This window comes from Canis aureus, unplaced genomic scaffold (genome assembly GCF_053574225.1).
Source record: "Canis aureus isolate CA01 unplaced genomic scaffold, VMU_Caureus_v.1.0 ptg000239l_RagTag, whole genome shotgun sequence".
Lineage (NCBI taxonomy): Eukaryota > Metazoa > Chordata > Mammalia > Carnivora > Canidae > Canis > Canis aureus.
This window is the reverse complement of record NW_027554501.1, coordinates 35,339-48,823: the sequence shown is the minus strand read 5'-3', so window position 1 is coordinate 48,823 and position 13,485 is coordinate 35,339. Positions and strand designations below refer to the sequence as shown.

The 13,485-nt window shown below is 38.7% G+C and overlaps 1 protein-coding gene across 1 annotated transcript in view; it reads left to right on the top strand.

Annotated features, from left to right (window-relative positions):
• The window catches only part of LOC144309890 (ankyrin repeat domain-containing protein 26-like), a 144,449-nt gene extending 131,249 nt beyond the window's left edge, over window positions 1-13,200 (top strand). The window contains exons 28-29 of the mRNA XM_077890860.1: window positions 11,733-11,778; window positions 12,957-13,200. Of these exons, the coding sequence (XP_077746986.1) occupies window positions 11,733-11,778; window positions 12,957-12,970 (60 nt within the window). The 3' untranslated portion in view covers window positions 12,971-13,200. The remainder of the gene's footprint in view (window positions 1-11,732; window positions 11,779-12,956) is intronic.
• The last annotated feature ends 285 nt before the right edge of the window (window positions 13,201-13,485 follow it).

Below are 13,485 nucleotides of genomic sequence, written 5' to 3'. Positions count from 1 at the left end.
TGTGACCATTACTTTGAACTCTTTATCAGGCTGACTCCTTATCTCTGTTTCATTTCGTTATTTTTCTGAGGTTCTATCTCGTGGCCTTGTTCTTTCATTTAGAACATACTCCTCTGTCTCCTCGTTTTGTCTGACTTTCTCTGCTTGTTTCTAAAATTGTTCTTTCCAACTTTTCCCTCTTCAAAATATGTTGCTTTGAACAATGAATGTTAGTTATAAAGTCAAGCAAGAAGAAACATTTTTCAAAGTATTGTCTGGTCATTTCTCTCATTGGAGCTGTGGTGGGGTAGGTGGCAGAGGACAGTGCTCTTCTTTTTCTGAGTTCAGAGCACAGGAGTCAGGCAGATGGAGTTAAACTTAGTAGCCTTTGTTACTAATACATGCTAACAGATTGGAGGATGTGGTTTGGGTGGGTATGTAGCCACAGTGGGCTTCCCAATTCTTTATCCCAAATTAGGCACTTCCCCACACAGTTGTAAATGGAGGAAACAAATGTTTGATGCCCATCCCACGAAGATGAGAGCAGACCTGAATTCATGTTACCATGGGTGAGCACATCTTTTCAAAAAAGAGATTTGGAATCTCCTAAGCACTGCCTAGTGCCTTCTCCCCAATTCACTCATTAGGCAAATCTCCCTTCCTGCTGTGAGGAAGGTAGAGATAAATCCACTTGTGGGTAATGATGGTTTACCTCTAATTTCTGACTGGATTTAAATTAAAGTTAGTCCTGTCTTTTGTACATACCAACTCTCATAATGATGAGAGGTTGGACAGAGCATACTAGGTGGTAAAGAGAAGTCTGTTTTGTGTTTAATAATCCACAACATAGATAACTCATTTGTTGATTGATTTTGGTAAACCAAGTTTTATCTGGAGGAAAAGAATAATTCTTTCCAGGAAGAGTTTCCTCCATTTCAGCCTCTTTGGTTCAACTAAAGATTTTCTCCTTCAAGTTCCGTGTCTTGTGGTTTAAAAAATTTGTGCTTATAAATGCAGTCTATTAACTGTTCCCAATAGGAGTAAAGATCATTTCCATTGCTGTATTTTTATTCATAAAACATTAAAATTTATAATTTAAATTACACTTTAGACTTTAAAATTTATAATTTAATTAGAAAGCTGTTTTGTGCCTCATGCCTAGTCGTTATTGAGCCACATGACAAACTTTTATGTGTTCATTTTCAGTCAGTTATAGTTAAAAATGTAGGTATTTTTCCTGAAGATGATGAAGTAACTGGCATAAAAACTCTCAGCTCAGGAGGACCTAAAGCACATTCCTGGCCTGCAACTCTTTGGTCTTTTGACCTGAGGCAAACTGCAATCTTTCTGAGGCCTTCTTGTCTCTTATGTAAAATTAGGGACTTTGGGATCCCTGGGTGGCGCAGCAGTTTGGCGTCTGCCTTTGACCCATGGCGTGATCCTGGAGACCCGGGATCGAATCCCACATCAGGCTCCCAGTGCATGGAGCCTGCTTCTCCCTCTGCCTGTGTCTCTGTCTCTCTCTCTCTGTGACTATCATAAATAAATAAAAATTAAAATAAAAAAATTAGGGACTTTGACTAAATTAGTGACTACCTTTTGGAAAACAATATTTTTTTCAAAGAATGGAACTTAATTTGTTTTTGTTTTGTTTTGTTTTTTTGTTTGTTTCTGTTTTTGCATTAAACTGTATTATACAAAACCGAGACCAGTGGAGCTGTGTAGCTAAAAGAGAGATGAGACTACAGCTGGAGACTTTTGTCCCTCAATCCTACAGTATCCCCAATGGAACCTTAGATTTCTATGATTGGTAGTTTGGAAACAAACTGTTATGAGAAAATCCTTCTAATTAATGAGTCTTCGAATTAAAATTTGCTGATACGTTGTTTTTATGTGTATAATTTTCTTACCCTCTTATGTTTTTGATAAATGGAAAAGTATAAATAAAATTGCAAATATGTTCTCTTTATTAATGGATTGCAAGCTATTTCTACCATCTAACTCAATTCTCACCTGGAAATAAACCAGGGTCACAGAAGCAAGTATTTAGGAAAAGACTTTTGGCGAAAAGATCATTATATTCCTTTGATCATTCCTTAAGGAAATGAAGGCAGGCACTTAAGTGACTGGGCCACCTAGGCACCACTTAGTACCGTACTTAGACCCTATTTTGGGAATTCAATGAGAGGATGCCTTTTATAAGAAATAAGAGCATTCTAGATGGGAATATTTGTAATGCACATTTGATCCTTGACCAACATGGAATTGAAGCTGCAGGTCTAGTTAGCCTACACATGGACTTTCTTGGCTGTTGTGTTGTACTGTATTTTCTCTTATGTTTTTCTCAATAACCTTTTTTTCTCTAGCTTACTTTATTTTAAGAATATATTATATAACACATGTAATGTACAAACCATGTATTAATGGACTGTGTTATTGGTAAGGCTTCCCATCAACAGTAGGCTATTAGTAATTAAATTTTGGGAGAATCAGAAATTATACAGAGTTTTGACTGCACGGGGGTAAGTGCACCTAACCACTGTGTTGCTCAAAGGTCAACTGTAGTCTGAAATATTCCTAAATATTTCATAATTAAGTAGATAATGATAACTATAGTAAGTCAGGTGCTTCAAAAATTGGTCCTAATTCATAGAAAGGAAACAAAGTTACAGTTAAAATTTCTTTTCCTTGTTTCTAATTCTAGAAACGTATCAATGCGAAACTAAGTTGGAAAACTAGTGCTAGCTTATATTTTTTCCTTTCCTGAAGCAGATTTTCTGAAATCTCTGTGTTCACATGAAAAGAAGTACATCAGTCATCATATAGATAACAAAATAGTTTTACTCAATATTACCGGGAGAAATTCCACATGACTTTATGTAGTCCCACTTCCATTGTTTTATGTATTTAAGAGTCTGTGCTGAAAAATAGAGCATACAACATACCTCAAGATTTTGTTGAGTGCAAAATCAAAAGTGCAAAAGTGCAAAAGTGGAAAGTTCATTCGGAGGAATAATTTATTAAACAAATGATTAATCTCTCATAAAGGGCACTTTTTCTGAAAATCACAAACTATTAAAGTGTAAAATGACTCTTGTTTACAATTTTGTAACAGAAGTTACAAAGATCCTTCAGAAGTTATGTATATTCTTTTATTTCACATTCCTAGCTCCATTGGTTTCTTTACTATTTTTTATTTAAATTCAATTAACTAGCTTATAATGTTATGATATATATATCATGCCCGGAGCCAAAGGCCTACTCTCAGCCACTGAGCCACCCAGGGGTCCCAAGATTTCATTATTTATTGGCTGAGTAATATTCTGTTCTCTCTCTCCCTCCCTCTCTCTCTCTGTCTAATAAATAAATATGATACTTATTTATTTATATCTACATCACATCTTCTTTATGCATACCTCTTTCAAAGAACATCCATATCTCTCAGGTTGGCTATTGAGGATATTACTGGTATAAACATATGGGTGCAGGTGCCCCTTTGGATCCCGACCAAAGTGATCTTCGGGATTCATACCTTCTAGCGCAATTGCTGGGTTTTACATAGGTAGCTCCTTTTTCAACTCTTTGAGGAACCTCCGGTACTGATTTCCAGAGGAGCTGCACCAGGTTGTATTCTCACCAACATCATAAGAGGATCCCCCTTTCTCTGCATTCCCGCCAACATCTGTCATTTCCAGACTTGCTAATTTTGGCCATTATGAAAGGTGTGAGGGGGAAACTCACCGTGGTTTTGATTTGTATTTCTCTAGTGCCAGCTGATGTTGAGCATGTTTTCATGTGTCTGTTGGCCATATGTATGTCTTCTTTGGAGACATGTCCTTTCATTTCTTCTGCCCATTTCTTCATTGGGTTATCTTTCTTTGGGTGTTGACTTTGATCAGCTCTTTATAGACTTTGCATACCAGCCTTTTATCTGATAAGGCATTTGCAAACACCTTCTCCCATTCTGTCAGTTGTCTTTTGGTTTTGTCAACTATTTCCTTGCTGTGCAAAAGCTTTTTATCTTGATGAATTCCCAGTAGGTCATTTTGGCGTCTGGTGACATGTTCTAGCAAGAAGTTGCGGCAGCCGAGGTCACAGAGGTTGCTGGCTGTGTTCTCCTCTAGGATTTTGATGGATTCCTATCTCACATTTGGGTGTTTCATCCATTTTGACTCTATTTTTGTGTATAGCATAAGAAAATGGTCCAGTTTTATTCTTCTACATGTGGTGGTCTGATTTCCCACACCATTTGTTGAAGAGACTGCTTTGTCTCCATTGGATTTTCTTTCCAGTATTGTTGAAGAGGAGTGGACCATAGAGTTGAGGGTCCACTTCTGGGTTTTCTCTTCTGGGCCATTGATCGACATGTCTGCTTTTGTGCCAGTACCATACTGTCTTGTTGATCACAGCTTTAAAATAGAGCTTGAAGTCCGGCTTGTAATGCCACCAGCTATGGCTACCTCTATCAACATATGTTTGGCTATTCGGGGTCTTCTAAGGTTCCAAACAAATCTTACCGTTATTTACTCCAGCTGTATAAAAGGAGTTGGTAGTATTTTGATAGAGATTGCATTGAATATATAGATTGATGGAGCTAGCATAAACATTTTAACAATATTTAATTCTTTCAATCCATGAGCATGGAATGTATTTCCAGTTCTTTACACCTTTCTCAATTTCTTTCCAGAATGTCCTGTCATCTTCAGAGTATAGATCCTTTGTCTCTCTGGGTAGGTTTATTCCTAGGCATCTTATGGTGTTTGCTGCAATGGTCAATGGAATCGACTCCTCAGTTTCTCTTTCTTCCATCTCATTGTTAGTGTATAGAAATGCAACTGATTTCTGTGCATGGATTTCCTATCCTGCTGCTTTGCTGAATTCAGGAAAGGGTCCTAGCAACGTTGGGGTGGAGTCTTTTGGGTTTTCCACATAGGATATCATGTCCTCTGAGAAAAGTGAGAGTTTGAGTTCTTTTCTGATTCAGACGCCTTTTTATTTCTTTTTGTTGTCTAAATGCTGAGGCTATGTCGAACAACACTGGTTGTCCAGAGAGTGGACTTCCCTGTCGTGTTCCTGACCTTAGTGGCAAAGCTCTCAGTTTTTCCCCTTAAGAATGGCATCAGGTGTGGGCTTTTCGTAGATGGCTTTTATGATATTGAGATATGCTCCCCCCCCTCCCTGCACTGCGAAGAGTATTGATCCGGAAAGGGTGCTGCACTTTGTCAACTGCTTTTTCTGCATCTCTTGAGAGGATCCTATGGTTCTTATCCTTTCTTTTATTTCTGTAGTGTATCACATTGATTCATCTGCAGATGTCGAATCACCCTTGCAGCCCAGGCATAAAACCCACTTGGACATGGTGAATAATCCTTTAATGTACTGTTGAATCCTCCCAGCCAGTGTCTTGGTGAAAATTTTGGCATCCATGTTCATCAGGGATATTGGAGTGTAATTCTCCTTTTGGGTGGGGTCTTGCTCTGGTTTTGCGATCAGAGTAATGCTGGCCTCACAGAGAACGCTGGAAGGTTTCCCTTCCATTTCTAATTTTTATAAACAGCTCCGAAGAATAGATTAATTCTTCCTGGAATGTGTGGTAGAATTCTCCTGGGAAGCCACCTGGTCCTGGACTCTTGGTTGTTGGCAGATATTTGATGACTGCTCCCATTTCCTTGCTGGTTATGGGTCTGTTCAGGTTTCCTGTGTCTTCCTGTTTCAGTTTTGGTAGGAAGGGATCCATTTCTTCCAGATTGCTTAGTTTGTTGGCATATAGTTGCTCAGAATGTGTTCTTATAGTTGTCTGTATTTCTCTGGTGCTGGTCGTGATCTGTCTTCTTTCATTCATGATCTTATTTCCCCAGATGTGGTTTTCTTTTTTAAAATTCCCCTGGCTATTCTGGGTCTTCTGATTCCACACAAATCTTAAAATAATTTGTTGTAGCTCTCTGAAGAAAGTCCATGGTATTTTCATAGGGATTGCATTAAACGTGTAAATTGCCCTGGGTAATATTGACATTTTCACAATATTAATTCTGCCAATCCATGAGCACGGAATATTTTTCCATCTCTTTGTGTCTTCCTCAATTTCTTTCAGAAGTGTTCTATACTTTTTAGGGTATAGGTCCTTTACGTCTCTGGTTAGGTTTATTCCTAGGTATCTTATGCTTTTGGGTGCAATTGTAAATGGGATTGACTCCTTAATTTCTCTTTCTTCAGTCTCATTGTTAGTGTATAGAAATGCCATTGATTTCTGGGCATTGATTTTGTATCCTGCCACGCTGCCAAATTGCTGTATGAGTTCTATCAATCTTGGGGTGGAGGCTTTTAGGTTTTCTATGTAGAGTATCATGTCATCGGCAAAGAGGGAGAGTTTGACTTCTTTGCCAATTTGAATGCCTTTAATGTCTTTTTGTTGTCTGATTGCTGAGGCTAGGACTTCCAGGACTATGTTGAATAGCAGTGGTGAGAGTAGACATCCCTGTCTTGTTCCTGATCTTAGGGGAAAGGCTCCCAGTGATTCCCCATTGAGAATGATATTTGCTGTGGTCTTTTCGTAGATGGCTTTTAAGATGTTGAGGAATGTTCCCTCTATCCCTACACTCTGAAGAGTTTTGATCAGGAATGGATGCTGTATTTTGTCAAATCCTTTCTCTGCATCTAAAGAGAGGATCATATGGTTCTTGGTTTTTCACTTGCTGATATGATAAATCACATTGATTGTTTTACGAGTGTTGAACCAGCCTTGTGTCCCGGGGATAAATCCTACTCGGTCATGGTGAATAATTTTCTTAATGTACTGTTGGATCCGATTGGCTAGTATCTTGTTGAGAATTTTTGCATCCATGTTCATCAGGGATATTGGTCTGTAATTCTTTTTGGTGGGGTCTTTGTCTGGTTTTGGAATTAAGGTGATGCTGGCCTCATAGAACGAATTTGCAAGTACTCCATCCCTTTCTATCTTTCCAAACAGCTTTAGTAGAATAGGCATTGTTTCTTCTTTAAACGTTTGATAGGATTCCCCTGGGAAGCCATCTGGCCCTGGACCTTTGTGTCTTGGGAGGTTTTTGATGACTGCTTCAATTTCCTCCCTGGTTATTGGCCTGTTCAGGTTTTCTGTTTCTTCCTGTTCCAGTTTTGGTAGTTTGTGGCTTTCCAGGAATGCGTCCATTTCTTCTAGATTGCCTAATTTTTTGGCTCCGTTCTCTTTTTGATATGTCTGGCCAGGGGTTTATCGATCTTATTAATTCTGTCAAAGAACCAGCTCCTGACTTCATTGATGTGTTCTACTGTTCCTTTGGTTTCTATTTCATTGATTTCTGCTCTGATCTTTATGAATTTTCTTCTCCTGCTGGTTTTAGGCTTTAATATTCTGTTCTTTTCCAGCTCGTTTAGGTGTAGGGTTAGGTTGTGTATTTAGGACCTTTCTCATTTCTTGAGAAAGGCTTGCATTGCTATATACTATCCTCTTTCCATGACCTTTGCTGCATCCCAAATGTTTTGAGCAGTTGTGTTTCCATTTTCATTTGTTTCTATGAGGTTTTAAAATGTGCCTTACTGCCCCAGTTGGATTCTTTAACCTCTGTGTATTTGAATTCTTTCCAAATTTCCTGTCAAGATTGAGTTCCAGTTTCAAAGCATTGTGGTCTGAAAGTATGCAGGGAATGATCCCAGTCTTTTGGTACCAGTTGAGAGCTGATCTGTGACTGAGTATGTGATCTGTTGTGCAGAATGTTTGTTCCATGTGCACCCGAGAAGAATGTGTATTCTGTTGTCATAGGATGGAGTGCTCTGAAGTTATCTGTGAAGTCCATTTTGTGCAATGTGTCATTCAGAGCCCTTGCGTCCTAGTGGATCATCTGCTTAGATGATCTGGCCATTACAGTAGTGTTGTGTTAAAGTACCTACTATTATTATATGACTATCCATGTGTTCCTTTATTTTTGTTATTAATTGCTTTATAAGGTGGCCTGGGTGGCTCAGTCGGTTAAGGCTCTGCCTTTGGCTTAGGTCATGTTCTCAAGGTCCTGGGATCAAGCCCTGATCAGGCTGCCTGCTCAGTGGGGAGCCTGCTTCTCTCTTTCTTGCTGCCACTGCCTGTGTTCTCTGTGTGTGTGTGTGTGTGTCAAATAAATAAATAAATGAAATCTTAACAGAAAGTTGATTTATATAGTTGGCTGCTCCCACTTTAGACACATTAAAACTTATAATTGTCCAATTTTAGTTTTGGATAGACCCTTTAATTATGGCATAGTGAGTTTCTTCATCTTTTGTTGTTGTTTCTTCTCTTAATGCAGTCTTTGGTTTAAAATCCAATTTGTGGGATGACCAGGTGGCTCAGTGGTTGAGCATCTGCCTTCGGCTCAGGTCATGATCTAGTCCCACATCAGGCTCCCCGCACGGAGCCTGCTTCTCCCGCTGCCTGTGCCTCTGCCTTTCGCTCTCTGTGTGTCTCTCATGAATAAATAAATAAAATCTTAAAAAAATTCAATTTGTTTGATATAAATATTGCCACTCCAGTTTTTTTTCATGTCCTTTAATATGATAAATGGTTTTCCACTCCCTCACCTTCAATGTGAAGTTGTCTTTGTGTCTAAAATGAGTCTCTTTCAGATAGCATATCAGTGGGTCTTGCTTTTTTTTTATCTACTGTGATACCCTGTGTGTTTTGGTTGGGGCATTTGACTTGTTTACATTCAGAGAAAGGATTGAAAGATATGAATGTAGTGCCATTGTATTATGTGTAAAGTCCGTGTTCTGGTCTGTGTTACTTTTGGGCTCTCTGTTTGCTTAAAGTTTCCCCTTTACCACTTCTTGCAAAGCTGTTTTAGGGATCACAAATTCTTTTAGTTTCAGTTTGTGCTGGAAGCTTTTTATCTCCCCTTGTATTTTGAATGAGAGCCTTGCTGGATAAGATTCTTGGCTGTAGACTCTTCTCCTTGAGCACCCTGAGTATATCATGCCAGCTCTCTCTGGCCTGCTAGGTCTCTTTGGATAGATCCGCTGCCAGTTGAATATTTCTCTCCTTCTTGGTTCAGGGCCTCGTGTTCCAAGCTGCTTTCAGGATTTTCTCTTTGGGTCTGAAATTTGCAAGCTTTGTTATTATATTGGAGATATTGACCTGTTTTTTATTGATTTTGAGGAAGGTTCTCTGTGCCTCCTGGCACTTGAGTGCCTGTTTCTTTCCCCAGATGAGGGAATATCTCTGCTATAATTTGCTCAAATATGCCTTCTGCCCCCTCCTTCCCCTCTTTTTCTGGGATCCCCATTATTCTAACATTGTTTTGCTGTGTGGTACGAATCATCTCTCAAATTCTCCTGTCATAGTCCAGTGGTTGTTTCTCTCGCTTTTCCTCAGCTTCTTTATTCTCCATTGTTTTGTCTTCTATATCACTACTTCTCTGTGAAGCCTCATTTATCCTAGCAGTTAGAACCTTCATTTTTGATTGCATCTCACTAAGATTAGCCTTTTTTATCTCAACTTGATTAGATATCAGTTGTTTTATTTCTCCAGAAAGGCATTCTCTAATGTCCTCTGTGTTTCTTTTAAGCCCAGCTATTATCTTGATGGTCATTATTCTGAACTCTCGCTCCAGCCTCTTCCTTCTATCCATGCTGATTAGGTTCCAGGCAGTCAGTACTACCTCTTGTTCTCTTTGTGGCGGTGAGTTTTTCCATCTTGTCATTCTGTCCAGAGAAGAAGAGATGAGTGAGAGAACAGAATAGAAAAATATCAAGAATGACCCCAGATAAATACATGCTAAACAAATCAGAAGAGACCCGAAGCCAATTTAAAGGTTAACAAAGGAGATAATAGAATTAGAGAGATCAAGAGAGCAGAGCAGTACACCGATACTATGTGAATTTTGGTCTTTTTGTTAGGAAATTGCATCCCCAAATGGTTAAGAGGAAACCTTGTATATATACAAAAATAAAATTAAATACAAGGAAAGTCTAGAATGTAAGTGTAAAAATGGAAATTAAAAGTCAAAATAAAAAGGATATTATCAGCCAGTTGAACAGAACAGAGCAATATACTATATCATAAGTTTATTTTGGTCTGTTTGTTAGAAGAAACTACATCCCAAAATTGTAAAGAATGAAAAACTTCATTATATGCAAAAATAAAATTAAATGCAATGAAAGGATAGAATGTAACTGTAAATATGAAAATTAAGATAGATTTTAAAAATATTATAATCAGACAGATGAAGAGAATAGAGCAGTATAGTAGATTCTGGTTGTATTTTAGTCTATTTCTTAGAAGGAACTACTTCCCGAAATGGTACAGAAAGAAAAACTTCAATATATACAGGAATAATATTAAGAGCAGTGAAAGGATTGAATGCAAGTGTAAAAAGGTAAATTGTAAGAGTTGATAAATGAAGAAAATGGTTGAAAGCAAAAAGAAAATTAAAATAGAAAGACTAAGGAGTCATGAGAAATAGCCATGAGTTCTGTATACTGTTTGCCCCTAGCACTGGAGTTCTGCAGCTCTGTATGATGAGTAAAGTTGGTCTTAGCAGGAAGTTGTTGCTGACCTCCTGAGGGAGAGGCCTGTTGCACTGATTCTTAGGTGTCTTTGCTTAGGGTGGGATTGCACCACCCTTGCCAGGGGGCCAGGCCAGGTAAGCAGCTCCAGATTGCTCTCTGTGGCTTTTGTTCCCTGAAGGCTTTCTGGGCAGCTTTAGAGGATGAGAATGAAAATGGTGGCCTCCTAATTTCCAGCCCTGGAATTGAAAGATCTCACTCCCTACTGTGTCTCCCTGGTTTCTGTCTGCACTCTGTATTCACCCAGCCTGTGACCAAGCATTTTTATCTCAAGCACAGACCCCCTTTCGATTTTCCAAACTTTGCAGACCCCTGTAGCTCCCATTCACACTGTGCCTCTGGGGGGAAGGAGGAGGTCTTGCCCAGTTTTTCCTGCTTGGAAAGTGGTCACCTGACTGTTCCTCGGTTTGGGGTTTATGGCAACACTGAGCTGAATGCCCACTCCTGGGCTCACTGATTGCAACTGGCTTCCCCGCTCAAACGCCTTGGCAACTGCCATACTCAGGCGCCGCCCCCATTCCTTCTGTGACCCCGCCCCCCCAGGGATCCTGAGACCACACTGTCCGTCCCACTTAGGATGCTGCCCCCCGTTGCCACCTGAGCATCTTTCAGACAGGGATGTCCTCACTGGAACAGACCTCTTAAAAGTTCTGGTTGTGCACTCTGCTGCTATATCACTTTCCAGGACTTGCCTTCTGGCTTCCAGAGGTTCCCTGCCGCCCTGGTTTAATCTTCTGATATATGCCTCTGATTCATTTCTCCACACCTCCTACCTTGCAGAAAGCGGTCGCTGTTCTATTTGTAGAATTGCAACAATTCTTTTCTTGGATCTCTGTCTGAGTCCACAGGTGTTCAGAATGATTTGATACCTATGTAGCTGAATCCCAGACACCAGACAAAACTAGGGTCTCCTACTCCTCCACCATCGTCCTCTTCTTCCAGAAATTCTGTATATTCGATTGATCAATATTAATTGTACTTTTTATTAGAATCCTCTAAACAGCATTATAGGTTTCTTCTCAGTTATCCAGATTAAAATAAGTAGGGATTTATTTTATTTATGTGATTAGCTTTCTATTTAAGCAAATTGTAGCTTTTACTTTCTAAAAGTATCATTTCCAGACCACGTTTCATAAGCAAAATAAAATTCCTACAATAATGTCTCTTGTTTAACTTGAACATTGTAAGTAACGTTTAACTTATTTCAGATGCAGCAGATGTTGGAAGACAGTATAATCAGAGAACTAAAAGAAGGTATGTTGCCAAATTCACAAATTTAGATGGTCATTAATTTCTGAAATAAACCACAAATAGTAACTGGCATCCCTTCCCCTTGTTAAAATTTTGTCTAGATATATCTAATAAAAAATGTAAAACATAAACATAGTGAATAAGAGACTTATTCCTCATTTGGTCATCGTGTTTCATACCTTTTTTATTTTTATTTTTTAAGATTTTATTTATTTATTCATGATAGCCACACAGAGAGAGACAGAGAGGCAGAGACACAGGCAGAGGGAGAAGCAGGCTCCATGCAGGGAGCCCGACGTGGGATTCGATCCCGGGTCTCCAGGATCGTGCCCTGGGCCAAAGACAGGCGCCAAACCGCTGTGCCACCCAGGGATCCCTCATACCTTTTTTAAAAACCTGCAGCCTGTATGCCTGTTAGCACTTTTGGCTGTAATCTTCCTTCACTTGTGCCATCGCTATGGAACTGTCAATCTGAAAATGTGGGCGTTCTCAAATTCTTGTTTCTGCTAGTGGTAGAAGACCAAACAGACCAGACTTGTCTCAGTAATACTTAGTTAAGCAATTATATAGTTCATATAGCTGTCCCTTGACAGGTGACATTTCAATCTCCAGCCACTGGTTTTGCCATTGGGTAAAATTCCAGGTTTCTTAGCATGGAATATAAGCACCCAAATCAATTTGGTTCTTGCCACATTGGTGAGCCTTCTCTGTCGCCATTACCCTACTCTGCTGCTTTGCAGAGAGTAATCTTTCAGGTATCAGCCTTCCTATTCCCTCCACAGAAAAGCAGACAATATTGATAGAAAACCAGGATGTCCCTTCTGTGTGTTCTTATAATGTCTTGTTTTAAACCTGCCATGATATATTTGACTCTAGATATTGCCTGTTAGATTTTTCAGTTGATAGTATATGATTGTTCAGGGGTGGACTGTGCCATCAGCTTGCAATCTCATCTTGTAATGAGAAAACCAGAAGCTCTAGTGTTTATCCACAGTAGTAATTAATTCAATGGGCAATCGTGAGCAAACTTGATTTAATAGTAATCTTGTATTTTATATTGTAGTTATATGTAGATATTTTTCATCCTTTTAACACTCAGAAGATTCCAACTTTTTTTTTACTAACTTCTAGTTAACTACAAAGTATTTCAGATAAAGAATATTATTCTTTCTCTTTTTCAGTTGCTCATGATTGAGAATCAGGATTCTGTAGATCTTCTCCTTTAGGACCTACTGACGAGTCAAATGTAAATCAAGATCTAGTACTGCAAGCATCACGAGAATATGTAGAGATTTTGAATAGAAAGTATATGATCTGAAAGCTATATAGTAAAAGTTTATTACCTAGATGTTTAATATAACATTTTAATTGTTTCCCAGTAAATATCTGATGTACAAAAAATCTTTATTAAAGGAAATGTTGTTATATCGTGTGTAATGAAAGTTTATATATTATTTTAAGCTATGTTTCTTGGCATCTGATTAAATTTAAGCATATTTTCTACATGGAAACCAGCATTATTGAGTTTTACAGGCTCCAATCTGCCCAAGTAGATCGGACCAAGTTGTTGATAATGTTTTGGGGCTGGTAATTGGTAGTTGTTTTTTTTTTTTTTTGTATTTTCTATGTTTTATTACTAGACATATGGATTTAGACACACATCATTTTGATATACTGCTGCTAAAGCTATCACCAATGTTTGTATGTATT